Source organism: Myotis daubentonii, chromosome 14, assembly GCF_963259705.1.
Source record: "Myotis daubentonii chromosome 14, mMyoDau2.1, whole genome shotgun sequence".
In the NCBI taxonomy this organism is placed as follows: Eukaryota; Metazoa; Chordata; class Mammalia; order Chiroptera; family Vespertilionidae; genus Myotis; species Myotis daubentonii.
The window spans coordinates 35438113-35462633 of record NC_081853.1 but is presented as its reverse complement, the minus strand read 5'-3'; the positions used below and the strand labels follow the sequence as shown (position 1 = coordinate 35462633).

Below are 24521 nucleotides of genomic sequence, written 5' to 3'. Positions count from 1 at the left end.
GGAGTCCACAGATTTAGCCACGTTTCCAAGGTTTCATCATGTGCTGTAGACTTCATTTTTGCCCGTACTGGGGCGGCCTCCAGTGCGGATCTGCAAATTTCCTCTCCCCTTTCCTGGATGTACCCTGTTGTTGCCTCATGATCATCGAATTCATGGCCAGCAGCACCGTGACTCATGCCTGAATGCAGTTTATCTGAAAGGAGTGTTTTCTCTGTAAGGGGCATCACAGCCTTCTCGGGCTGAGGAACACTGGACAGCACTTCAGCACTAGGTTTGGGGGCCAATTTAAATACCTGATCACCAACAAAAATGGGGAAAACATGACCCTAGCTAGCCTGTGAGATGGACAGTTGTTTGCTGAGTGTGAGAGCTGGAGGGAGGAGGCAGGGCCACCTCGGGAGACCTCAGCTGGGAGTGTGCGCGCTGAGTGACTCAAGGTGTTCGCTACTCTGTGTGGGTCCGGAAATGGCCCAGAATGCACCATAAATATTGATTTTGAGTTGACAAACACATGTTAGCAAGTAGACAAAGTCGCAGATATGGAATGCATGAGTAATGAGGACTGATCAATTGTATTCACCAAGTAATGAGCCCAGTGAGCTCATTGGTTAGAGAACTGGGCCACATGGCATGGTTGATGGCATGTGTAAGAAGCCAGTGGAGCGAGATCAGTGTGTGTGTGTGTGTGTGTGTGTGTGTGTGTGTGTGTAAAGCTTGGGGAAGAGCAGCACGCCTGAGCCCCAAAGCACGGAGAGAGTCTGGGTACACAGGACAGGGCTGAGATGGGAGGGAGAAGACAGCATGAAGGTAACCAGGGCTGCGGGAAGGGAGCCGGGCTGGGGGACCAGCTAGGGAAGGAACGGTGTGGCCTGTGGCCAGTTGCGGGAAGCATCTGGCAGCCCCGCCCGGCCTCCATTCTGGGTGGAGAAGCTGCAGAGCAGCCACGGTGGGCTCTGGCACATGGGGCTCATGTTGTGTTTGTCAGGTTGATTGGGCATCGACGACCAGTGCCCTGTCCTTACCTTAATCTGGCCCCATCTTTTGAGACCTGTGTGTTAGGCAGCATGGGTACTGCTCTGTGTAGGGGCTGCCATTTCTTCCCCTTTTGTCCCCACGTTACAGATGAGGAAACTAGTCTTGAGCCCAGAGACTGTTACTTGGGCCCTTCTGGTTGCATCTGCCTCAGCTACTGGGCTAAGCAGTCAGGCCTGTGCACACACCTCTCTGGGGTGCGCCTCATCCGAGAGACTACGAAGACTGGCACACTGAGTGGTTAGCCAGCCGCCGAGAAAGGCTCAGAGGGAACCCCGAGGCTTGGACCTGAAGAGCCTGAGCAGCCAGTAGGAAACGGAGGGGTTGGGGATCTGGCTTTGGGAGACGGTGGTGATTCGGCTGTCCTGAGTGTTGAACGTGTGACGGGTTCCTCAGTGGGAATTTCCGGGCGGCTGCAGGTGGGGAGTTGGGAGTGAAGAGTACGGAGGAGAGTGTGTGGAGGGACAAGAGTCAGAGATTAAGGACGGAGGGAGGAGGAAAAGGAGTCATTTTAACACTCGTTGTAAACCATGCACTTTTCTAAGTGCTTTAGTGCATGAGAGAGGCACTTCTTTTTTTTTTTTTTTTGCAGAAGAGGAAACTGAGGTTTAGAGAAGTTGAGTTATTCAGGGGGCTCCCCACATCCTCATTTATTGAGGACCTACTAGGTGCCCAGGTCAGCAGTAGTTAGGTCCCTGTGTGCATTATCTCATCTACTCCTCACAGCAGCAGGGCAAGGTGGCATTACCGTCGTCATACGGAGGGGGGGATAGTAACTGAGGCTCGGGAGGAAAAGTAACGCATCCACATCACAGACCTCGTGAGGCGAGGAGCAAGGGTTTGAACCTGCATCTACCCGGTTCTGGCTGCTGCCTGGTGCCTGGCACGTAGGAGGCACTTGGTGACTCTTGCAAAGCCTGCCCTACCCTCTGACACATCGTAGGGAACGGGCAGGAGAAACAGTTGACTGGTTGGGCTAAAGGAAGATTTTGAGCTCATCTGTGCACTTAGTTCCCTGCCTTTCCTGCCCTGGGGAACTGGGAGGCTCTTGCTCTAAGTAATTGGGGGCCCTTTCAGGCTTCTCCCCCTCATGGCCCTCTGTCTTGTTCTGGGGCCAGTGCAGCTCCGTCCTGCCTCCCTTCTTCCCGGTCACTTCGACTTCTGCTGAGCCGCTCTCCTGCCTGGGTGGCAGCTCTCGCCGTGGGACTCGGGTCAGGAGGTTGGGTCAGTGACGTCCATCCCAGGGCCCCGATCGTATTCCCGCTGGGTGGCCACCGGCCGGTTCCTGGGAACTGCGTCATCCCGGCTGCCCACGGCAAGGGCAAGCAGCGGAGTGACCGGGCACCTGTCGCAGAGCAGAGATCCTAGTGATTTACAGCAAGAAGGGAGACGGCCATGAACTCTCCCTCGCCTGCAGGGCCGCACGCATCCTGCCTGCAGTCTTGGTTGGAGATTGGGGGGAAGGAGCCGCCGCAGTGTGGAGCCTAGAATCTTGAATCTGCGTGGAGAGGGGAGCTTCTGACCCAGGTTGCTGGCTAGAGTAGGTCTTGAGGCTTCAGTCGGAAGGACACCCTCCCTCACCCCCCCACCCCCTTTGGAGTCACTCAGCTCCTGCTTGTCTGGCTCGTCCTCCGGGTCCTGCTGGAGCGGAGCAGGGAGCCTTGTTAATCTTGAGGTTTCCTCTCCTGGTGGTTCTGTGGGCCCCTTGCATTGGACCCTTACCTGACTGGCAGGTGGCAGAAGGCCAGGCATGGGGCACTGCTCACATGCAGGGCCTCACCCAGGCAGTAGTAAGCATGCTACCCACCATGACCTTGTCGGTTGGGAGCTTTGCCAGGGACGGTCCCCCTCTCCCTGTCCCCTTTGCTTTTCACGGAGGCACCGCTGACTCCCAGGAAGTGCTGTTTGGTAGGCGACATGCTGCCCGAAGCTAACAGATGGGGTTTGTCACTGCAGTTTCGCAGTTAGAGGCCGAGCTGGACGAGGTTGTTTCTTGCTTCCTCCCCTCCCTGCCATCTGCCTTCAGTGAAATTATTGCATTGACATAGATCACCCCTTCCTTCCTCCCCACGTTGTAAACCACGGGCACCCCCTGGAAAGGAGGGGCGGGTGACTGATTTTTCGGATGAGAAAATCAGAGTAGGGGATGTATGTGGCTACCAGTTTTGTCAACATGGGTAGGCGTTTTGTTGCCAGGCAGCAAGGTTTGGGCCCTGGCCCAATGGTAAGATTTCTCCGGAGCACGTTTGGTTTACTTTCCGTTCCCTTTCCTCGCCTTGGGGATCCCCTCTGCGCCCCCTGCTTTCCTTCTTTTCTCTTCCCCTCCCACCTCCCATCCTCCCCTTGTGACTTCCTATTCTGTCCCCCTCCCCTGTCCCTTCTATGAAAATCTACCCTTAAGATCCGATGGACTTGTTTACTCTGAGGAGTAGCTGACTGTTATATCTCAGAGGTTTACTCTGGATGTTTAAGTACGTATGCTTTAAAAACATCCCCATGGCCCTTGGCTCTTCTCCCCAGCACACAATGGGTGCCTGATGGGAGAGCACGTCCCTGCGCCCACGTGGCTTATGGCCGTGTGGGACCTACGCATGGACTGATGGACTTTAATTCGCACGGATGCTCCCAGTAAACTTTGGTTCTGCTAAAAAACAAAACAAAACGACAAAAACCCAAAAAGCAAACATTCCCATGGTTTGCCATCTGCTGTTTCCATCCTGATGCTCATGTCCAGCTCTTTCTTTTTTTTAAAAAAACTATGTTTTTTATTGATTTCAGAGAGGAAGGGAGAAGGAGAAAGAGATAGAAACATCAATGATGAGAGAGAATCATTGATTGGCTGCCTCCTGTATGCCCCCTACTGGGGATCAAACCCGCAACCTGGGCATGTGCCCTTGACTGGAATCGAACCTGGGACCCTTCAGTCCGCAGGCTGACACTCTATCTACTGAGCCAAACTGGCTAGGGCTCATGTCCAGCTCTTGACAGGTGTGTGAAGGAACCACACCCATGGCACCAGGAGGGCAATACCTAGAAGTCCAGGCCAGAGACAGAGTTTCATTTCTGTGCAGTAGAATGTTCTTGTGGAGTTTAAGCCAAAGGTGGGGGCAGCAGACAGAGTGCCGGCCACCCAGTTGAACTTGAATTTCAGATCATGTTTTAAAGTATAACTCTGTTTCATGCAAGATTAGGGACATACTTTAAGTAAAACAAATTTGTTATTTACCTGAAAGTCAGATTTAACTGGGAGTCCTGTATTTTTATGTGCTACAAAGGAGGGAAGTTGGGGTGTTGAGTCATCAGCCAGATGGAGAAGGTAGTTTTGGAGTCAGCTGCCCCTTCTCAGGGATTCCGAATTCATAGCCTGTGGAGCTGTGGAGGGTTCTGGTCCCCGCATTACCATTCTTCAGCTGTAGCCTCGGGCAAGTACAAGTGAGGGCATCCGTGGGGGTGTTCAGTACAACCGAAAAGCACTCAGTATGCTCACACACCTGTTCTAGGTACTCCTAAGCCTGGCTTCCTAGGAAGAAATGGGGTTTCTAAGCTCAGCGGCTGAGTCTGTTCCTCCCTAACCCCCAAGAGCTTGATTGCTGAGAGCAGGTCAGCTCCGGACAGAATTCTGGAGGGTTCCATGAGAGGACACGTCAACTGGGCCTCTTCTCAGGAAACTTCTGGAATGTGGGTTCCTCAGCTGTTTTTCCACTGACTTGTGCAGACATTGCCTGGCGTCTGCCTCCTTGCAGCTTTCTCCTCTAACCCCAGTCTTGAGTGCCTTTCTTAGTTAATGTGATCCTGGGCTGCTTTGTTTATTCATTTTTCCATTTGAAACTTTTGTAGGCACTAGAGCAGCGGTTCTCAACCTGTGGGTCGTGACCCCTTTGGCGGTCGAACGACCCTTTCACAGGGGTCGCCTAAGACCATCCTGCATATCAGATGTTTACATTACGATTCATAACAGTAGCAACATTACAGTTATGAAGTAGCAACAAAAATAATTTTATGGTTGGGTCACAACATGAGGAACTGTATTTAAAGGGCCAGAAGGTTGAGAACCACTGCTCTAGAGATCATAATTCTCCCAGAGGAAAGAGCATTTCTTTGCTTCAGTGTGGGCTCCTGTGGGCTTTGTTTAGGAAGCCTCCCTTTGAAGAGACGGTTTAAATGAAGTAAGGAAGAGATGCCATGTGTTCATCAGTTTGTATCCACCCTCAGGTGCATTCCCCATCCCTTTGGCAAAGCACCATCCTGCAGAGAAGGTGTTGGGCCTTTGCTGTTTCTAACAATTGTGGTGTCCTGAGCTCTTCTAGGAATGTCCTATTCTTTGAATTTAAGTCTCTTAATCTCAGGCTCAGGCCATCTGAGTGAAGATTCTCTTTATACCAGAATACCAGGTCGTCTGTTTCCACCCTGACCTGGGCGCTCCACCTGGGTGGGCGAGGGCATCTGTAGTGGGCTCTTCAGCGAGCAGCTGTTGGAAGGAAATCATCTACATATATAAAAGGCTAAGTGACTGACCGTCGGACCGACCGACCGACTGACCGGCCGACCAGCTGGCACATATGACACGCACTGATAATTTAAAAATAAATGTTGACTGGTGCATGTGCAATACATATAAAGCTCTCAGGGGGCCAATTGCACACGCGTGTTTCGATCTGTCATTGCCAATCATGAATTTGGTTGTTTTTGTTGACATTCTGAAGCTGAAAGAAAGCGTGTTATCGACAGACTATGTCTGAAGACCAACTGTTGGCACAACATACCTCTGAAGTCAAAAGAAGCGGGTGTCATTGACAGAATGTATCTGAAGACCAACTATTGGCACTTCTAGTATAGAGAAAGGGTGAAGAGCACTATTAAAATATTTCTTCTAATTAATTTCCTTTCCATGTGCACGAATTCATGCACCAGACCACTAGTGAGGTATAAGGCAGTACGCTAGTTTATACATGTTCCCCGTCCCAACACCCAAGACCATAAGAAACTATACAGATGAAGTTTAACAGCCTGAAATTCACATTGCCTTGTGCACAAAAGAGTGGTTTCATCTTGTATCCACTAGGAATTGCATCTGGTTGCAAGTAACAGATGACTCAAAAACAGTGGCCTAAACACATAAGGCTCCCTCCTCTCACCTAAAAAAAAGCATTAGGCAGTCTAGGTTGGTGCGGTGACTCCCTGGTCATCCGAGACCCCGTGGCTTATTACTTCTTCATCTTAGTATGTGAGTCCCCTCCTCAAGGTCACCTCATGGTCCGAGAGCCCCAGGAGCTCCTGCCATCACAGCTGTATTTCAGGAAAAGAGGAAGGAAGGGGCAGGGGCATATGCTTCTTCTATGTTAAAGAGTCTGGAAGTCCCTGCTTGTTTCATTGCCAGAATCTAGTCACATAATCATGGATAACTACAGGGAGGCTTGGCTTAAAGATTTTTTTTAGTATTTTTTTTTCATCCTCACCCAAGGATATTTTTTCTATTGACTTTTAGAGAGTGGAAGGAAGGAAAAGGGCAGGGAGAGAGAGAGAGAGGGAAACACCAATGTGAGAGAGACACATCGATTGGTTGCCTCCCCGAATGTGCTCCGAACCTGCAATCCAGGTATGTGCCCTTGACTGGGAATTGAACCCACGGTCCTTTGGTGCATGGGCAATGCTCTAACTACTTAGCAACACCGGCCAGTGCAGCTTGTTGTTGTTGTTTTTTAGCTAGCAGAATTGTTTCTAAGGCTGAAGGGGAGAATGGATATGGGGAGTCAGCTAAACAACTCTGCCACATCTGGAGTGTGGCCTCTCTGTCTTCTAGAAAGGCTCTGGGTTGGAAAGAGAGACGGGCATTTGTGCCCCACAGAGCAGGCATAGGAGGACTTCTTGGAGTAGACAAGCACAGCAAACCCCATATCTGCCTGCTACATTGCCTCCTCCTTTTTTATGGGCTGTGGAAACTTCCTTTCCCTTATATTGTGTTGGAGAACTAAGGAAATGCTAGCTTCCCACAAAGGTGTGTGTGTGTATGTGTTTTGTCACAGAATCCATTCCTACTTTCTTTTTTTTTTTTTTTTTTTTCTTTTTTTTTTTTCCCGAATCTGTAGTTTTTTGTTTTTTTTTTTAAATCTTTATTGTTCAGATTATTACATTTGTTCCTTTTTTTTCCCCTCCCATAACTCCCCTCCTCCCAGTTCCCGCCCCACCCTCCGCCCTCACTCCCCACCCACTGTCCTCATCCATAGGTGCACGATTTTTGTCCAGTCTCTTCCCACATCTCCCACACCCCTTTCCCCCCCAAGAATTGTCAGTCCATTCCCTTTCTATGTCGCTGATTCTATTATAATCAACAGTTCATTCTGTTCATCAGATTATTTATTCACTTGATTCTTAGATTCACTTGTTGATAGATGCATATTTGTTGTTCATAATTTGTATCTTTACCTTTTTCTTCCTCTTCCTCTTCTTAAAGGATACCTTTCAGCATTTCATATAATCCTGGTTTGGTGGTGATGAACTCCTTTAGCTTTTCCTTATCTGTGAAGCTCTTTATCTGACCTTCAATTCTGAATGATAGCTTTGCTGGATAAAGTAATCTTGGTTGTAGGTTCTTGGTATTCATCACTTTGAATATTTCTTGCCACTCCCTTCTGGCCTGCAAAGTTTCTGTTGAGAAATCAGCTGACAGTCGTATGGGTATTCCCTTGTAGGTAACTGAGTTTCTTTCTCTTGCTGTTTTTAAGATTCTCTCTTTATCTTTTGCTCTTGGCATTTTAATTATGATGTGTCTTGGTGTGGTCCTCTTTGGATTCCTTTTGTTTGGGGTTCTCCGCGCTTCTTGGACCTGTAAGTCCATTTCTTTCACCAGGTGGGGGAAGTTTTCTGTCATTATTTCTTCAAATAGGTTTTCAATATCTTGCTCTCTCTCATCTTCTGGCACCCCTATAATTCTGATGTTGGTACGCTTGAAGCTGTCCCAGAGGCTCCTTACACTATCCTCGCATTTTTGGATTCTTTTTTCATTTTGCTTTTCCGGTTGGATGTTTTTTGCTTCCTCGCATTTCAAATCATTGACTTGATTCTTGCGCTCCTCTGGTCTGCTGTCGGGCGTCTGTATAATATTCGTTATTTCAGTCCGTGTGTGCTTACTTTCTAGTTGGTTCCCCAATATAAGATCGAGGGTCTTATTAGTTTTCGTATAGATCTCATTAAGTTTATCGGCAGCTTCTAAACAGTTCTTGAGAGACCTTAAAAGTGTGGTTCTGAACTCTATTTCTTCCATTGACAATTTTGTCCTGTTTCTTTGTCTCCGCATTTTGTTATGCTTCCTTGGTGCACCCCCTAGTGGTCTTTGTTCGCAGTCTTATAGATAAATCTTGATTGTTGTAGCTAATTCCAGGGAGGGTTTGACCTCCAGGCCAAGTGGCTATGAGAATCAGCTGTGTCAGCAGTGAGAGAACTTCTGTCCTCTAGGGAGGTGCTAATCTAGCCTTTGCCTGAGGCTATCTGGCAAATGCCTCTGTGCAGGGCTTGGGCGGGGCGGGTCGCACAGGATCAACAGGGTGGGCCGGAGAGAGCAGTTATGGCGGCTCTCAGTCCTGTCCCAAGGGGCTCTGCCTCTCTGAGTCCCAGCACCCACTGCAAAGCTCGGAGAGAAAGCTGCCCTCGCTCTGACCGAAGCCAGACAGTCCCGCTTCTCCCGTTTGAGTCTGGGTCCCTAGAGACTCGCCCGGATCTGGAGCTCAGAGTCTGCGACTCCCTCCCGATTGAAAACGCCAACCGAGCCCTCCGCCGCCAGCCCGCTCCGCGCACTCCGCACCTCAGAATTTGACTTCAGCACTGCGCCTCCTCTGAGTGTCCGTGTGCGTTTCTCTTTCCTCCTAGTTGTAGGACTTCCACTCAGCCAGCGTTCCTGTGGTTCTGGGTGATGTCCCTTCCGTTTTTTGGTTTCACTTTTGAAGTAGTTGTTCAAAGCAGCAAACTCCGGCGTTAACCTATGCCGCCATCTTGGTTCTCCCATTCCTACTTTCTTTTAATAAATGCTAAGTAAATGACTCATTTCCCATTGCCACTTCTTTGGTGCAAGCCCTCATGTCTTGCCTGGACTATTGAAATAGCCTTTCAATTGGTATTTCTGTTTTCTAGTGCCCCCTCCCTATCCCTCACGCCCCCCCAGCTGAATCTTGCCGAAGTCATTCTACTGATAGTCTTGCTCAAAAACTTTAGTAGATGTGACTAATTTTATGGGTCAACTTGGTTGGGCCACAGGTATGTAGTCAAACATTATTCTGAATGTTTCTTTGAGGATGTTTATTGGATGAGATTCGCATTTAAACTGGTGGTTTCGAGTAAAGCAGATTGCCCTCCATAGTGTGGGTGGGCCTGATCCAATCATTTGAAGGCCTGAATAGATCAAAAGACTGCCCTGCCCTGAGTAAGAGGGAATTCTGCCCTACACAGCCTTTGGACTTGAACTGCAGCCTCGACTCTTCTCTCGGTCTCTAGCCTGCTGACCACTCCCTGTTCAGATTTTGGACTTGCCAACCTCACTAATCACATGAACTGATTTCTTAAATGAAATCTCTGTATATATGTGCATCCCGTTGATTCTGTTTCTCTGAAGAACGCTGACGACTACAGCACTTCTTCTGTCTCTAGTGTCAGGCACAGTCTGGCCAGCCCCTCTCATCCTTTGGCACCTGCACTCCTCCTTGATGCACCCCAGTGTGCACCCTCCCGTCCGCCCCCCCAGCACTCAGATCTGCCGGGTGCATCTTGCTGTTGCACTCACTTCTGAGTACATCACGGAACGTTCTGCATCACTGAATATTCTGTTCTTATCGTGATGTTTTCCTCCCAGACTAATTCTGTGATGTTCAGAACTGTAGCCACCAGCCACATGTGACTGCTTAAATATGAATTAATACAACGAAGTAAAACGAAAAGTTCAGCGCCTCCGTGTCACCAGCCACATTTTAAATGCTCAGTAGCCGCACGGGGCTGATGGCTACTATTTTGGGACAGCGCACATAGAGGATGTTTCCATTACTGCAGGAAGTTCTGTTGGACGGCACTATTAGCTTCGACCTTGGCCTGATTAAAGTGAAGACGCAGGTCAGTGTAACATCTACAGGCTCGGCATGGCCCTTCCCTCGCTAAGCTTGTCTTCAGCTTTGCTTCCTGGAGAATTTGACCGAAGTTGTGGAGATCATCTCTGAAAACACGCGTGTGTGCACACGGGTGCATAAATGATAATCACGAGTTTAGGGTATTCATCAGCTTCCCTTAAAAGTCACCCATGTCCTGTGGCTTAGTAACCATGAGCTAACACTGCATAATGCTTGCTTATGTAACAGCTGACACTTACTCTGTGTACCCTATGCCTGTTTTAGCACTTGGCCTTGTTAACTTCTCAAAGCAACCCCATGAGGTAGCATTTGCTATTCTCTTCATTTCGCAGATGAGGAAACTGAAGCACAGAGACGTAAAATAAGGTGCTTGGGTCATCATACTACTGAGTGGCCTGCCCAGGATTTGACCCAGGCAGCCCCGAGTCTGTTCTAACCTCTACGCTTGGGGCCGCCTGGGGCGAAGGAACCCACCTGTGGAGTCTGAGCTCCTGGCGGGCAGAAATGGCCTCTGATCCTTTGCAAATTTTCACATGCATGGTGTGTGGTAAAAGGGAAACGAATGCTTGGAGCGAATGCTTGGAGAAAGGAGGGATGCTTGGAATTGGGAGGGTTATACATGGGCTTGCGATATTTAGACTCTTCCATGGGGCTGGTCTAATCCTTCCCTTTTCTTAGTTCCTTCCATTGGCTGCAATTTGTTCCTGGTCCCCTAGAGCTGGGAGAGGCCCAAGTCCTCAGACCTACTTTGCGTGGCAATACCTGGTGGGAAGGAGGGGATTTGCCAAAAGCCCGGGCTCACATGAAGAGCCCTTGCCAGGCCAGCTAGCACCAACTTTGCCTCTCTAGGCTGGGAGCCCAGCTGCTGCCCTGGCTCTGTCACATGGCCATTCCTGTCTTTTTCAGAGACCCCTGGGTGGCTTGACATGGCGCCGGCTCCAGTGGACGGAGGGGCCTGGGTGTGTGCGCTCTTGAGCCCTGTCACTCGTAGGCCAGGGTCTGCTGGCTTCAGCCTTGTTTGACATCTTTGCACTTGCATTGTGATGGATCCCTCAGCTTTTTCATCTACTGTGCCGGACAGCGAGGTGTGCTGTGCCAACTCTTATTTATATTGAGCCTTCATTTGCATCTGCGTCCCCCTGACCTTGGAATCCTTTGGAGATCTTCTTGCAGGTGGCAGTTAAAATTAAGTCAGGTTGACCTGGAGGCCAAAGCTGGGTCGGGGGAGGGGGATTGGCATCTCAGTGAATCAGTCGCTCTTTTGGCTGCGCGTCAGTGAGCCAGGCAACGAATGGCCCAGGCAAGCCCGAAACCTGGGGAAGCGGGGGAGGGGCAGCCAGGCCCCTGGCAGATGATGGGCTTGGAATAACGTGTTTCCAGGTGCAGGTTCCTCCCCACCATGGTGGTGGGGGCTCACGGTGTACAAAGCGTGGTCACTGCCTTCGTGGAGTTTGCTCTCTTGTCGAGGAGACCGAGTGAATAGTACAATAATTCAAGAGACATGTCAACATGCTCATATGTTGGGCAGGTGTCAAAGTGTTTTTTCCACATACACTCTCTTATAACATGACAAGCTAGTGCAATAAGTACTTGGTCCCGTGAACTCAGAGAGGGTGGAATTTTACCCAGAAACGAATTTCCCGAAGATCCACTGGGACCTGGGTTATGTATCATTCATCTTGGGGGTGGGGGGGGGGGGGAGGGTGTGTGTGAGGGAGAGTGGAAGGGGGAATTATTCCCATCTGGAAAGAATGGCACTCACACCGCACCATCTAATGTATACAATTAAGGCATCATTCAGGTGAGTTTTCACATTATAAACGGGCATTTCCAAGGATAAATGCTCCCGGAGAGAGATTTATCTGATTCTGTGAGCCACAGAAGAAAAAATTAACAAAGTGCATTAAAATGATCGACCACAGGGAGTTGTTTGTGGCGTATCATTTGCACTCTAGCTGTCTCTTAATTAAACACATATTTCTTCGACCTCTGCAGTGTACAGGCCACCAGGGGAGGTTTTGGGAATTAAAATTTCAGTAGCACGGTCCCTGCTCCTGCAAGGCTCCCAGGGTCGCTAGGATGATGCCGCTTTAAGGAAGCTCCCTGCATTTTGCAGGAAGGAGAGGCTGTGGGCGCTGGGCCTTTTGCTGTAGCACCAACTTAGAGGGCCCTGGGCCGGGGGACTGACCAGCTGTCTCTTGCCATCTAGCACGTGTTTGTGGCCCTGGGGTTGAGTTGTTCCTTCTCCTTCCTGATTTCACGTCTCTTTTGTGGGTCTCTCCCAGGTAGAAAGCCTTGAGAGCCCCCTTCCCAACCAGCCACTCCCAGCTGCAGAGCGAGGTAGTGTCAGCTAAAGTCACTCTGTCTAGACTGGGTGTGCGCTCTGCCTGTGTTAATGGCAGCGCATTGGGAGTGGAGCCAAGCAGGTGTGCGAGGCGCTGGCTGGCCGGAGACCCGTCCTGGCCGATCGAAGGAAGCTCTCCGAGTGACAAGCGCCTCTTGTGGGTCCCAGCCTGGGAGGGAAGGGGCCACGGGTGGAGACTCCCATCATTTCTCCTGAGATTTTCTTGTCTCAGGGGCATGAGGAACGTCAGTGACTTTGAACCCATTTTAAAAATCATGTTCGACAGCAGTTTCCAAATGGAGACCAGCGGAGCACGGGGTTAGCCCGTGAAAGTTTGGCACGCGGTGTGTCCCGCTAGCGGGCAGGTGGCGAGGACGGATGGATGCTCCGGCTGCCCCCTTTCTCTGAATCCAGAGCTAGCCTCCCCGTGACATGCTGAATGCTGTCTCCCTCTGACACCGGTTAGATTAGGTTCTTACTGCTCTGCATGGGACTTGAAGGAGTGGAGGCCGTTATTGTTTGGGGAATGGTGGCTGGCTCATGGCCCAGCCACCCACAGACCCTTAATGAGTCCTCCTGTGTCAGGAGAGCATGAGCAGGGCCTTCCCTAGCAAAGTGGCCCGTAGAGCCGGGGACGGAGAGGGTAACAGTTCCCGGGAGAGTGGCTTGGGGAAGGGACATGTGCTCATCAGTGCGGGGCGTGTGGGTGCTCAAGGATAGACCACAGTTCCTGTCCTCAAGAAGCTTTCGTTCTGCAAACTCTCCTGTGCTCAACCACGGCTGGGCAGTGTGACGCGGTCTCTGAAGGAGGTCTCTGTCAGGTGCTGGGAGACGGACCGATGGAAGTTCAGAAAAGGGGAAAACCTGTAAGTTCCAGAGGAACAGGACTGTTCACACCAAGGAAGAGGCTGAGGGATGGCCAGAGCTTTTTTTTGTTTTTTGGCCATTGACGTGTCAGAAGGAAGGAGATATGATTGTTCAGCAAATGAGTCCAGCATGCTGTTGTGGAAAAGGAATCCACCAAAGATGGGGTGTTTGAGATGGGTTGGCAAGGATGAGGAGGAGTTCGCTAGGTGGGGAGGAGGAAGGGTGTGTGTTGCTGGGAGAGGGAATGACACTCACAAGAGGGAGGAATGCCGAAGGAATGGTGAGTGGTTGGGTCTCACTGGGTGGATGGTGCTCGTGAGTGCGAACCCCGGCTGTGCTGTGGGTTTGATGGGCGTAGGGGAAGTGTTAGGCACCGGAGTGACATCATCAGAGACGCACTTTAGAAAGATGACCAGGTGTCCCAAAGGCAATCGTGTGAAGCGGAATGGGTGCCAGTGGAGTTGAAGTTGGGCCTGTGGGATTGGAAGCTGAGAGACAGTTAGAAAGCATTTAAAACAGTCCAGGAAAGAACGGATGCTGGGAAAGCCGGTCACAGTTTCCTTGGAGCCCATTTGCTCCTTGGTCCAGCGCTGCGGGGTGCGGAGAGGCTGGGCAGGACTTGTCAAGCCTCTGGATGCTTTTCAGGGAGAACATCTCGGCCAGAGGTCCGGCAGAGGGGGCGTGCAGATGGCGCTGTGGGTGCCCAGTGGTCCTGTGGTTCTCGCCGGGATTGGAGACTTACTCTTTACGTGTCACCTTGGAGAAGTGGAATCATGAGGGTCCTGGTTGGTGCTTTTCCTCTCCAGGAGTCATGGGGTCTGGCTTTGAGCCTCGGTCTCCTTTCCTTCTGGCCTTGGGACCTTGTACTAGTTTCTTAACTTCAGTTTCTTTGGGTGTTAAAGGGGCCCAGCAGTACTTGCCAGCAGGGCTCTCAGCTAGATTTCATAGGTGAATACCTGGTGCTCAGTAGGGATTTAATGAGCACCCCTGCCCCAGGGCCCCTCATCCTCCCTCCCTCCCTCCCTCCCTTCTTCCTTCCTTCCCTCCCTCCCTTCCTCCTTTCCTCCTTTCCTCCCTCCCTCCCTCCATAGAAGTTAAGTGCAGGGGAGGGGCAGGGCCTGCAGTTTGGTTTCTGCCCTCCTTTGAAAGTGCTCTGTGGTGAGGGGTGGAGAAGGAAGGCAGGGGAGGGTGGGTGGGATGTGATCAAAGACCTTGTATGCATGTACGCATAACCCAAGGACACAGACCATAGGGTGGTGAAGGCCTGGGCGGGGGGGGGGGGGGTAGTGGGGGGAGATGGGGGCAGGCAGGAGTGGGCTAGAAGGGGTCAGTGGGGGAAAGGGGGACATATATAATACTTTCAACAATAAAGATTGCTTAAAAGAAAAGAAAAAAAGAGGGCTCCATGGTGATAATGTGCTTGGTCATTGTGAGTGGGTGTATTTTTTTCTTGTCTCTGCTAGAGACAGAGGAAGATCTGAGGGCTGTAAATCTTAGCAGAAGAGATGAGAACTTGTGGATAGCCGGAGGGGTTTGGCCACAAGCAGGATGTTGGGGGGCCAATGTTGCCCGCTCCTCCCCCCCCCCCCCCCCCCCAGTTTGGATGGGTCCTGTTTAAAGATCGCATGTGGGCAAGATGGCTTTGAGGGATGGCGGCCCTGCCAGTCTTGTAAAGGCGACTCTCGCTTGGCTAGTATTTGACTGTTTAGTTCCCTTTGTGGGCAGTCTTGCAGGTATTTGTTCGTTTGTATGTTGTTTATTTATTTACTTAGACGGTATGATTGTTCAACAAATATCTTTGGATTCCCTAATATTTTAGTGAGTAGCATTTTCTTGAGCGTTTTGTGACTCTGGCAGGTAAATAGCAAAAGTGATAGCATAAACCGTAGGCTGAAAAAAACCATTTCCTTAGCACTTTTTGTTATGGAATGTTTCAAGGACACACAAAAGTAGAATAATCAGTGAGCATATCACCAGCCCAGCAATTGCTAATATCTTGCCAATCATGTTTTATCTACCCACTCACCCTATTTTTTCATTTTTCTTATTTTTTCTTTTCTTAATCCTTGATATCGTATTACTTCACCCATCAACACTTTAGCATTTATCTCTAACAGAGAAGAGCCTTTTAAAAGGTCACATTTTCACAACTGACAAAATTAATAGTCTGTCTAATATCTAGTAACCAGTCTTTTTTCACATTTCTCCAGCTGTTTAAAAAATGTGTTTTCTTATGATTGCATTTGATTAGAAACGGCTGGCCTATTTTGAGTTGACAAGTAGTGCAGACCTCCCTTTTCCCTCACATTACGCTATTGCTCAACCCGGTGCATAGTTTCGCGTTTAAGGAAGCAGCTATGCCAGAGAAACAGCAGCGTGATAGCTGACCAAGACGTCCATGAACTGGCCGGGTAGCTCAGTTGGCTAGAGCAGCGGCCGCCAACCAGTGGTCCTCGGACCTGGTCCGTGAGGTCCGAAAGGTTGGCGACCGCTGGGTTAGAGCGTCATCCTGCCACAAGGTTGTGGGTTCGATCCCTGGTCAGGATGCATACAAGCATCAACCCATGGGTGTGTGAATAAGTGGAACAACAACAACAGCAAAAAAATCAGTGTTTTTCTCTCTCTCTCAAATCCATAAACTTTTTAAAAAGTACATCAAGAAGGAATTTTGGAAGGTTTAATGAGGGAAAATTTGCAGACAGATACAGCAATAGAGACGACAGCAGAGCAGACTAGCCCGGTGGTTAACTCACCTGCTGGTGGGCCGTTTGCACAGGTGGAAGCCGGACGCTGCATTGTAGGCTGTGGCCTGGTAGGACCTGCTGTAATGATGTGTCTTCCAGCTGGAACGCAGGCTCCCCGGGAGGTCACAGAGGCCTTGGCATTCCGACCTGCGCAGTCCAGTGACTTGTTCAAGGTTATAGACCCAAGACAACGGCCATTGTGGGTGCCAGGAATATGCCCGGTTCTTCGGATGCAGGGTGCTGCCTCACCGTGGCCTGTTGTCCTGCTCAGTCAATGCCCATCTGTCCAGAGCACTGGAGGTCTCTCTCTTTTTTTTTAAATTTTTTTAAATATGTTTTATTGATTTTTTACAGAGAGGAAGGGAGAGAGACAGAGAACCAGAAACATCGATCAGCTGCCCCCTGCACATCCCCCACTGGGGGTGTGCCCACAACCAAGGTACATGCCCCCCGACCGGAATCGAACCTGGCGCCCCTCAGTCCGCAGGCCAACGCTCTATCCACTGAGCCAAACCGGTTTCGGCTGGAGGTCTCTCTCGTTGGCACTGTGGTGTGTGAAGAGCTGGGGTCCTTGAAAGGGGGCCTGTTTGTCACATGGTCCTGGTGGGGCCATCTCTGTGGAAATGTTGGCAGCTCTGCTCACAATCCCCAGGTGCCTTCAGAGGCAGGACCAGGGCGAGGGCCGGCCGGGCAGCTGGCTCCTCCCCTGGAGGGAAGGAGAGACTAGGAGGTGAGAGCACCTTTCCCGAATCAGGCCTTCAGGTCCTCGCCTCCGTGGCTGTGGCTGGGAGGAGGGAGATGCTATTTCCAGCTCTGGCACCCAATTAAAAACAATTTATATGTATATATTTAAGTATAAATATAAATATATATATATATATATACATATATATATATTTCAGAGAGGAAGGGAGAGGGAGAGGGAGAGAGATAGAAACATCAATGATGAGAGAGAATCACTGATTGGCTGCCTCCTGCACACCCCACACTGGGGATCGAGCCCCAAACCCAGGCATGTGCCCTGACCGGGAATCAAACTGTGACCTCTGGGTTCATAGGTTGACAGCTCAACCACTGAGCCACGCCAGCGGGACTAATTTTTGTTTTTAAGCAGCTCATCTTCAACCCCAGGACAAAATAGAAGTATTTGACCGTGACCTTGACTACCCACCCCCCCTTAATCCCTTGAGGCTCTTTGGACATTACAGTGCATTAAGGAACTTTGTGGCCTGTCCACTAGAACACCTTCAGGCCCTGTGTTACATCTGTTAAAACCACTCGGAGTTTTGTCATATTTCTCTAAGGAGAAATACACGGGTCTTCTATTTAATATTTTACATTGCTTAGTATGTTGTATAGTGTACAGTTTAACGTTAACTGGTAATGGCTCAAACTGTACATGGTAACATTTGAGACTGAGTAAAAATCGATGACCCATCCGTTCAACAAATTCTTTGATCTGCAAATGATTGGTCCAGGAAAGTTGAGTTTAATAGAAGTAATGAAAAACGCAATGGCACAAGCTCTAATTAGAAAGTTGATGTGGACAAAACTGTTCAATGGCTCAAATGGATTTGAAACAGAAAACAACTGATACTAATGGAAATAATTTTGACTGATTAAAAATGAAAAAAGTGAGGAGCCCTGGAGATGAAAAGTGATCATGGAACTAAATGGGCTCAGGGGAATTCTCTCTAGAAAATGCTTCTGGTTAAGATGTCTGTGTCCTAAACATCCACAGGGCAAATAGCTGGTACCTGCCTCTGGCCGCCCTTCAGTGAACCTCACAGCGCGGTTTGAAAGGGGCGTGGAAGGATGAGACGTTTTTAGAATTGAACGTCTCAGACTCTGGCAAGTGCCGATCCCTAGGATTGTTCTGAACACAGAAAACGAGCTCGAGTAACAGTGAGAACAGATGCATCTGTCTGTCCACTTTGATGTTCATGTCACACACCCTCCCTCCCTGAGACCAGCAGGGTTTGGATCGCGCTTTCCAGGGTTTGATCTTCGATGCTTGGAAAGGAATCTGGGACTTTTCTTCATGAGCTTCTAGCTGGGGGATGGGTTCTTTACAGCAGCAACATAAAGAGGCAAGGACAGAGTGTGTGTGTGTGTGTGTGAGTGTGTGTGTGTGTGTGTGAGTGTGTGTATATGTGTGTGAGTGTGTGTATATGTGTGTGTATGTATGTGTGTGTATGTGTGTGTGTGTGAGTGTGTGTGAGTGTGAGTGTGAGTGTATGTGTGAGTGTGAGTGTGTGTGTGTATGTGTGAGTGTGTGTGTGAGTGTGTGTGAGTGTGTGTGTGAGTGTGTGTATATGTGTGAGTGTGTGTACGTGTGAGTGTGTGTATATGTGTGTGTGTGTGTGTGAGTGTGTGTGTGTGTGTGAGTGTGAGTGTGTATATTTTAAAACAAGGACGGGGCTTCCCACCAGTGGTTGCCCAGTGCAGCAGGGACCTTGTCCTGTCCCCTGGGTGGGGGGGCAGCACTTCCCCTGCAGGAGGAGCCAGGCCTGCCTGTGCTTCCTCAGTGCTGCGCTGCCCCACGTGGACGTGGATGTGGACGTGGACGTGGAAGGGCCACTGCTGACCTCACTCGGGCAGCTTCCGCTTCACCCCAGGCTGGTGACTTTCTGGTTCTCTTTACAAGGGAGGCGGGTAGTCCCATCTTCCATTTCATGCCCTAGTGTCCAGGGGTTTCTGGAAGCCTCTGTTGCTCCATAATTGTTCCCATCAAGCACTGGGAGTGCTTGCAAATTGAGCTCACTCCTTCCTGAGTAAGCCAGAGAATGCCTCTGGGCTTCAGGTGCCAGCAAGTGGGGAAGCTCTCCCTGGGCCTGTGCCCTGAATGGGATGGAGGAATGTGGCCCCTGCCTCCCTGTGTCTCATTCAGCCTCCTCACGCCCCTGTGAGTGGGGGCCATTGATCCACAAGCAGATGAGGAAACAGTGCTGGGTGGAGGGGAGGGTGGGCTCAGAGAGCACGCAGGACCAGCGTCTAGACCAGGGGTAGGCAAACTTTTTGACTCGAGGGCCACAATGGGTTCTTAAACTGGACCGGAGGGCCGGAACAAAAGCATGGATGGAGTGTTTGTGTGAACTAATATAAATTCAAAGTAAACATCATTACATAAAAGGGCACGGTCTTTTTTTTCAATAGTTTTATTCATTTCAAACGGGCCGGATCCAGCCCGCAGGCCATAGTTTGCCCACGGTTGGTCTAGACCCCACTCCGCTCCCTGGCTCCTGACTGAGCTCAGCTCTTACAGGAGCCCCCTCCGTCCACCCTCTCTGTGGAGAGAACCCCATGCTCTCCTTGGTAGTAGCATCTTTTCTTTTCTCCCTGCGAACCCCCACCCCCCGCCCCCCCCACACACACATTTAACAGTGGCCAGTGTGGCCTTCGTTAGGTGAAGAGGTGAGAGCGAACATAGCTTGACCAGTGCCTCTTTGCCAGGAGTTTGTGGCCCCAGCAGGTGGTAATTGATAGAAGTTTAGCAGGAAGCTCTGGGTCAGGGTTTGGATCTTGGCTCCACCTTTGGTAGCTGGGTGATCTTGGGCAATGCATGTAACCTTTCAGAAAGTAGGGATGATAATTGGACTGACCTCAGAGGGTAACTTTGAGATTTAAACAAGGCACTGTACTCAGAACACCAGAATCTGACTCAGAATAAATACTCCAGCAGTAGCTGCTGTGATTTTCTTTGTGATCATCTGTGTCCTCATTTACGTCGGTTAGTAGTCAGGCATTACTGTGTCTCGTCTTGTGGGTGCTCTCTGGGACCTGGAGCCCCCAGCTCGGGTGGGGCTTTGGGCAGCCAAGTGACAAGACCCCATCTCCTTTTCCGTTTCCGCAGCTAACTGGCTGGTGCTAGTGACACCCTAGGCGGCTCGGTGCCACCTGAGTCACAGGTGGGGGGCAGCAGTCCACTTGTCCTCTGGTTATGCCATTGCCAGAGTGACCCAGGCCGGCAGGCACCGCACCACGGTAGAGCGGAAATAGCCCAACTGGGGGTCAGGGGCTCTGGTTCCCTGGCTTTGGCCATTCCCCAAGTAGCTGTGTGGCATTCAGCACGTTGCCTTCCCTCTCTGGGCCCTTCTTTAACAAACAAAGGGATTAAACTTCCTTCTATGTTGAACCTTTGTTGCAAATGTCCAGATGCTCTTGTTCCTTTCTGACACCGATTGTGGGTTGGAGTGGAAGTTGAGTCAGACGGCCATGACCGCAGTCTTTCCCATCTGGCAGCTGGGACAAAGGCAGACCTCTCTTACCCCCACCCCCCACCCCCTTGACGACACTGGATGGAACACCCACGTGTTTCCGAGTGCCTCACAGTCACAGCTGGCCTGGGCCAGTGGCTAAAGAAGGTCGCTTATCAAATTCATTCATGGGCAGCCTCTTAACATTCTCTCCGTAGAGCTGTTTCCATGAAGGCCATTAGTGTCCATGAGTCATGAGGATATTTAGGATTTTTCCTGGGTTGCGTCTTACAGCTCAACCTCTTTGGTACTGTTCTCAGCGGAGCCCCAGCCCTTCACGTTGCTAACTGGGCTTCTCTGCTGTGAGTGGGCTAATCACCAGGGAGCCTGTGCATGTGCGTGGAGGCCCTTATTCAAATAATGTGTTCCTACGAGGGCTGGGTCCTTTGCTAGAGTCGGAAGGTAACACCTGGTTGGTTGTGCCGACGATTTCTGGGCACCATCTTTCACAGGATGGGGAGAACCAAGCAGCCAGATCTTCGGGGGATTGCTCAGTTGGCCTCTGGTTGTCAAGGCTGTGTGTCCACGATGACCCTGGGATGCAGTCTCGGAGCCGAGTCCTCCTCGGTCAGACTCTTGGATGCCGCCTGAGTTTCTATGGCCAGGATTTGACCCGTCTGCACTGGCTGCTGCAGTCACTTCTGTCAGGTTTGCAGAACAGCCCAGCTGTGTGGAGGGAAGAAGTGTTAGCATTTAGGTTTAGGTTTGGCGGAATAGAACAGAAAACCCCCAAACCATACTGGCTTAAGCATGAGACTTATTTTGTTCTGTCATGTGAAAAGTCAGGAGGTAGGCAGTCCAGGGCAGAGGCCTAACTTACTGTTTTCCATCCTTAAGAGAGTTACCTCATGGTCCAAAATAGCTGTTGAAGCACCGGCCATTGTATTCACATCCCACATGGAGAGACAAGGGGCCCTCCCGGAAGTCCCGCTCAGCGTTCATTTCTATCTCATTAGCCAAAAGCGACAGGGACACCAGCTGAGTGACAGCTGGGAAATGGGTCTTCAGCAGGGACGTTGCCTCACCCGGAGACATTCCTGTTACCAAGGGTGTGGAGAGAATGGACAGTGGTGCAGAACACATGCCCAACACTTACTTGAATGAATAAATAGGTAAGTGATGGAGAGTGTCTGTGGGTTCAGCGCAGACCGAACCTTCGTATTAGTAGTATTCACGCTATGACAAGATCAGCATAATTCTGACACCAGCATGCAGGAAGGAAGGAACCTTTGGAAACTTCGAAAATTCAGTAGGAACTTGAAGAGCATGTTCTGCAAGGCCCCTGTAGCTGGGCTTCCTCCCTCCCCTCTTTGTAGAGACTTGGTTCCCTCACTGGAGCTCATCAGATGCGTGGCAGTGGGCGAGGAGGTGCTGGCCCGGGCACGGCAGCCACACCTCTTTATTCTTTTTCACCGAGCAACCTACAGGGCTGCTTCTTCAAGCCACGCTTCTGCAGGTCCCCACGAGGGCATCTCTCTTTTTATTTGAGGAAAGAAGAGCTTCGTAATTCAGGCAGGGAGACCTGGGGATGAACTGAATGTCGATGAACGGAAATACTAAAATTTCCTTAAGAACACATTCAAATTTCTTCTTAGAAAATGCTAGAATCCTGTGGGATGCATCATTGTGGCTGGTGTTGGTTTGAGCCTGTAGGCAGTTGGTGGTGCAGGGTGGGGGCAGCTCTTAAGTGATGGGTCCCCATGCTCCCCCCTTTCCCCCATCACATCCGGGTGAATGGAGGGCCCCAGGAGGGCTGCCCTCATGGGGGAGAACCATGGATGGGCCCGGAGGCACGGGGTCTGGAGCAGTGAGTTGTGTTGCAGAACGTCGCCCTGTCTTGTCACTCCTCAGTGGGTTGGTCAGTTCTATGGAGAGCAGGCCCCTTGTCTCCACCGTGTGGCTGAGGCCACCTGAGTGGATGTGTGATCCAGGGCACACAGGTGTCCACAGCAGGCAGGTCTCCGGGCCGATGGTGGAAGCTATAGCTTGGCATTCATTCAAGGCCTTTCCTCCTGGTTCCTTTCTGAAATTGCTTTGTCAAGTCTCCTACAGACACTCTGTTTCCTCTTCGGTCCCCCACCCCCCTTTTCAAATCATCCTCATCTCCAGTCCTCAGTTCAGGACCATCCTCCTTGAGGGAAGTCCCCTCCATTCCTCTACTAGAAAGTTTCCCCTTCGCATCTCCTCACTACACATTTCCCTCCGTCCCACGGCGCCTCGTTACAGGGGGCGTCAGCTCCCTGACCACATTGCCAATGCCGGGAAGGGCAGGTGTGGTGCCCAGTCTGTGTTCAGTGAGTGATGGAGTGTGGCACCCAGGGGGTCACAGAGCTGTTCCTTGCCTGGGGCTGATGGGCTCCACGGAACCGTCTCGAAAAGTGTCCTCAGCCTGTGGTCTCTGAAGACTTCCCTCTAAGTCATGTGAGGCTTTGACGATTTGTGGGAGCCCCGTTGTTCCCCGTCGCAGTCCCAGGGACTGCCCTGTGGGTATCTCCTAACGTGACGTAACTGGCATGCAGACCTGGTTGACTGAGCGGGGCAGCATTTGGCAACGTCTTGCCCATGCCCTGCCTGCGAGAGTGGGGATCCGAGGGTGTGCTGTTGATTTCCGATGCGATCACATGGTCCTCTCTTGAAGGAGGCATAGCGAGTCTACAAGAAAACAGGATGAGAGTCAACTATGTCATTTCACACTTTCTGGTATCCCCGGCTTAAAAAAAAAAAGTAAATAGAAACAGTATACTTTATTTTGTTTAACCCAGTGTATCCCAAACATTGTCATTTCATCATGGCATCCACATGGTTATGAAGGCGATGGTTATTCTTTTTTTGTAGCAACAAGTCTTCACCATTGGGGTGTTCTATGCTCCGTTTGGATTGAAGACATTTCTAATGCTTGAAGCCACATGTGGCTGGTGGCAGCCCAGCGTGGTCGGCTGCCTTGTCTGTAGATTCTTCCACTTGACATTCCCGGCAAGTGGGTGTGAATTGGGTGGGGGCCTGTCTGGCTGAGTGGCAGCACTGGGTGGGACTCACGGGGTCCGGTCACAGCTCTGCTTCTCACCAGCTTTGTGAGCCTGGAAGGTCTGCGTCTCTCACCACGGTTCCCACCCTCTGGGGAACTTTCTGCTCTGACGTGCTGTGAATTGAGCCCCAGATCTGGGCGGGGATGGGGTTGGGGACCACGGCATCTCCCTTGGCATCATTAGCAAACGAGAACTCGATGACAGGCCACGCACGGGTGGCCATGCCTGTCATCCGAGGGGCGGGCTTGCCATCTCTCACTCTGACCGGAACTTGGCATGCTTATCTGGTCTGCTGGGTTCTGGGCTGTGAAAATTGTCCATTCACCGGCCCATCCGGCATTGACAAGGACCTGCGGGGGCCAGGCCTGTTCCCAGCCTCCTCTTTGGGAGGCTGTGACGGGCCAGCAGGAGCCCTGCCATTTCCCGAGGGCTCACGAGGGTCCTTCCTCACCAGGCTCAGCTGGAAGCGCAGAAGGCCACGCAGGACTTCCAGAGGGCCACGGAGGTGCTGCGCGCCGCCAAGGAGACCATCTCCCTGGCCGAGCAGCGGCTGCTTGAGGACGACAAGCGGCAGTTCGACTCGGCCTGGCAGGAGATGCTGAATCACGCCACCCAGAGGGTGAGTCACAGCCGTGTGCCGGGGGAGGGCGACCCGGGTGTCCCTGTCTGTCAGCGTCTGTGTGCCCGTGGGTGTGTGTGGGGGCGTCTCTCACATTATTTCTTGTCTGTCCGATGCCGACTGGCCCCTGGTTCTGGTGAGTTCTGTGTGTGCTGTTTCCCCAAGCAGAGGAAACAGACTCCCAGGCATGTGGCCCCAAATCGCGCTCTGAGCGTCACAGGGCAAGAATAGAAAAAGCCAGGAGTTAATGCCAGCAGCCTCTCCCTTTTCAATGTCACTTGTCACAGCGGTTCAAGCCCAGGGGGACCTGATAATTAAAGATGGCCTTGTGTTTCCTTAAATAAAAGCTGGCTGGGCCTGTGTAGCCTGGGCCTCCTGCCCCCTAGTGGACATGATGCTCAGAGAGCCAAACACAGGCTGGAACTTTCCTGGGTCAGCTGATGAAAACCCAAAGGGGAGGTTGGAAATCTTGGAAATTTACAAGCCACAGCCTGAAAGATGTGAAAAGGACTGCCCCCCCCCCGCC

General features: G+C 51.0%; 2 protein-coding genes across 3 annotated transcripts in view; one reads left to right on the top strand and one right to left on the bottom strand.

Moving 5' to 3' along the window:
• Nucleotides 1–24521, top strand: part of SH3BP5 (SH3 domain binding protein 5) — a 69185-nt gene that overhangs the window by 33313 nt on the left and 11351 nt on the right. For both annotated transcript variants that reach the window (XM_059663997.1, XM_059663996.1), the window contains one exon: nucleotides 23831–23995. In XM_059663997.1, coding sequence (XP_059519980.1) covers nucleotides 23831–23995 — 165 coding nt within the window. The remainder of the gene's footprint in view (nucleotides 1–23830; nucleotides 23996–24521) is intronic.
• The window catches only part of CAPN7 (calpain 7), a 53275-nt gene continuing 49831 nt past the window's right edge, over nucleotides 21078–24521 (bottom strand). The window contains exon 22 of the transcript XR_009448554.1: nucleotides 21078–23002. The gene's annotated coding sequence lies outside the window, so the exon portion shown is untranslated. The remainder of the gene's footprint in view (nucleotides 23003–24521) is intronic.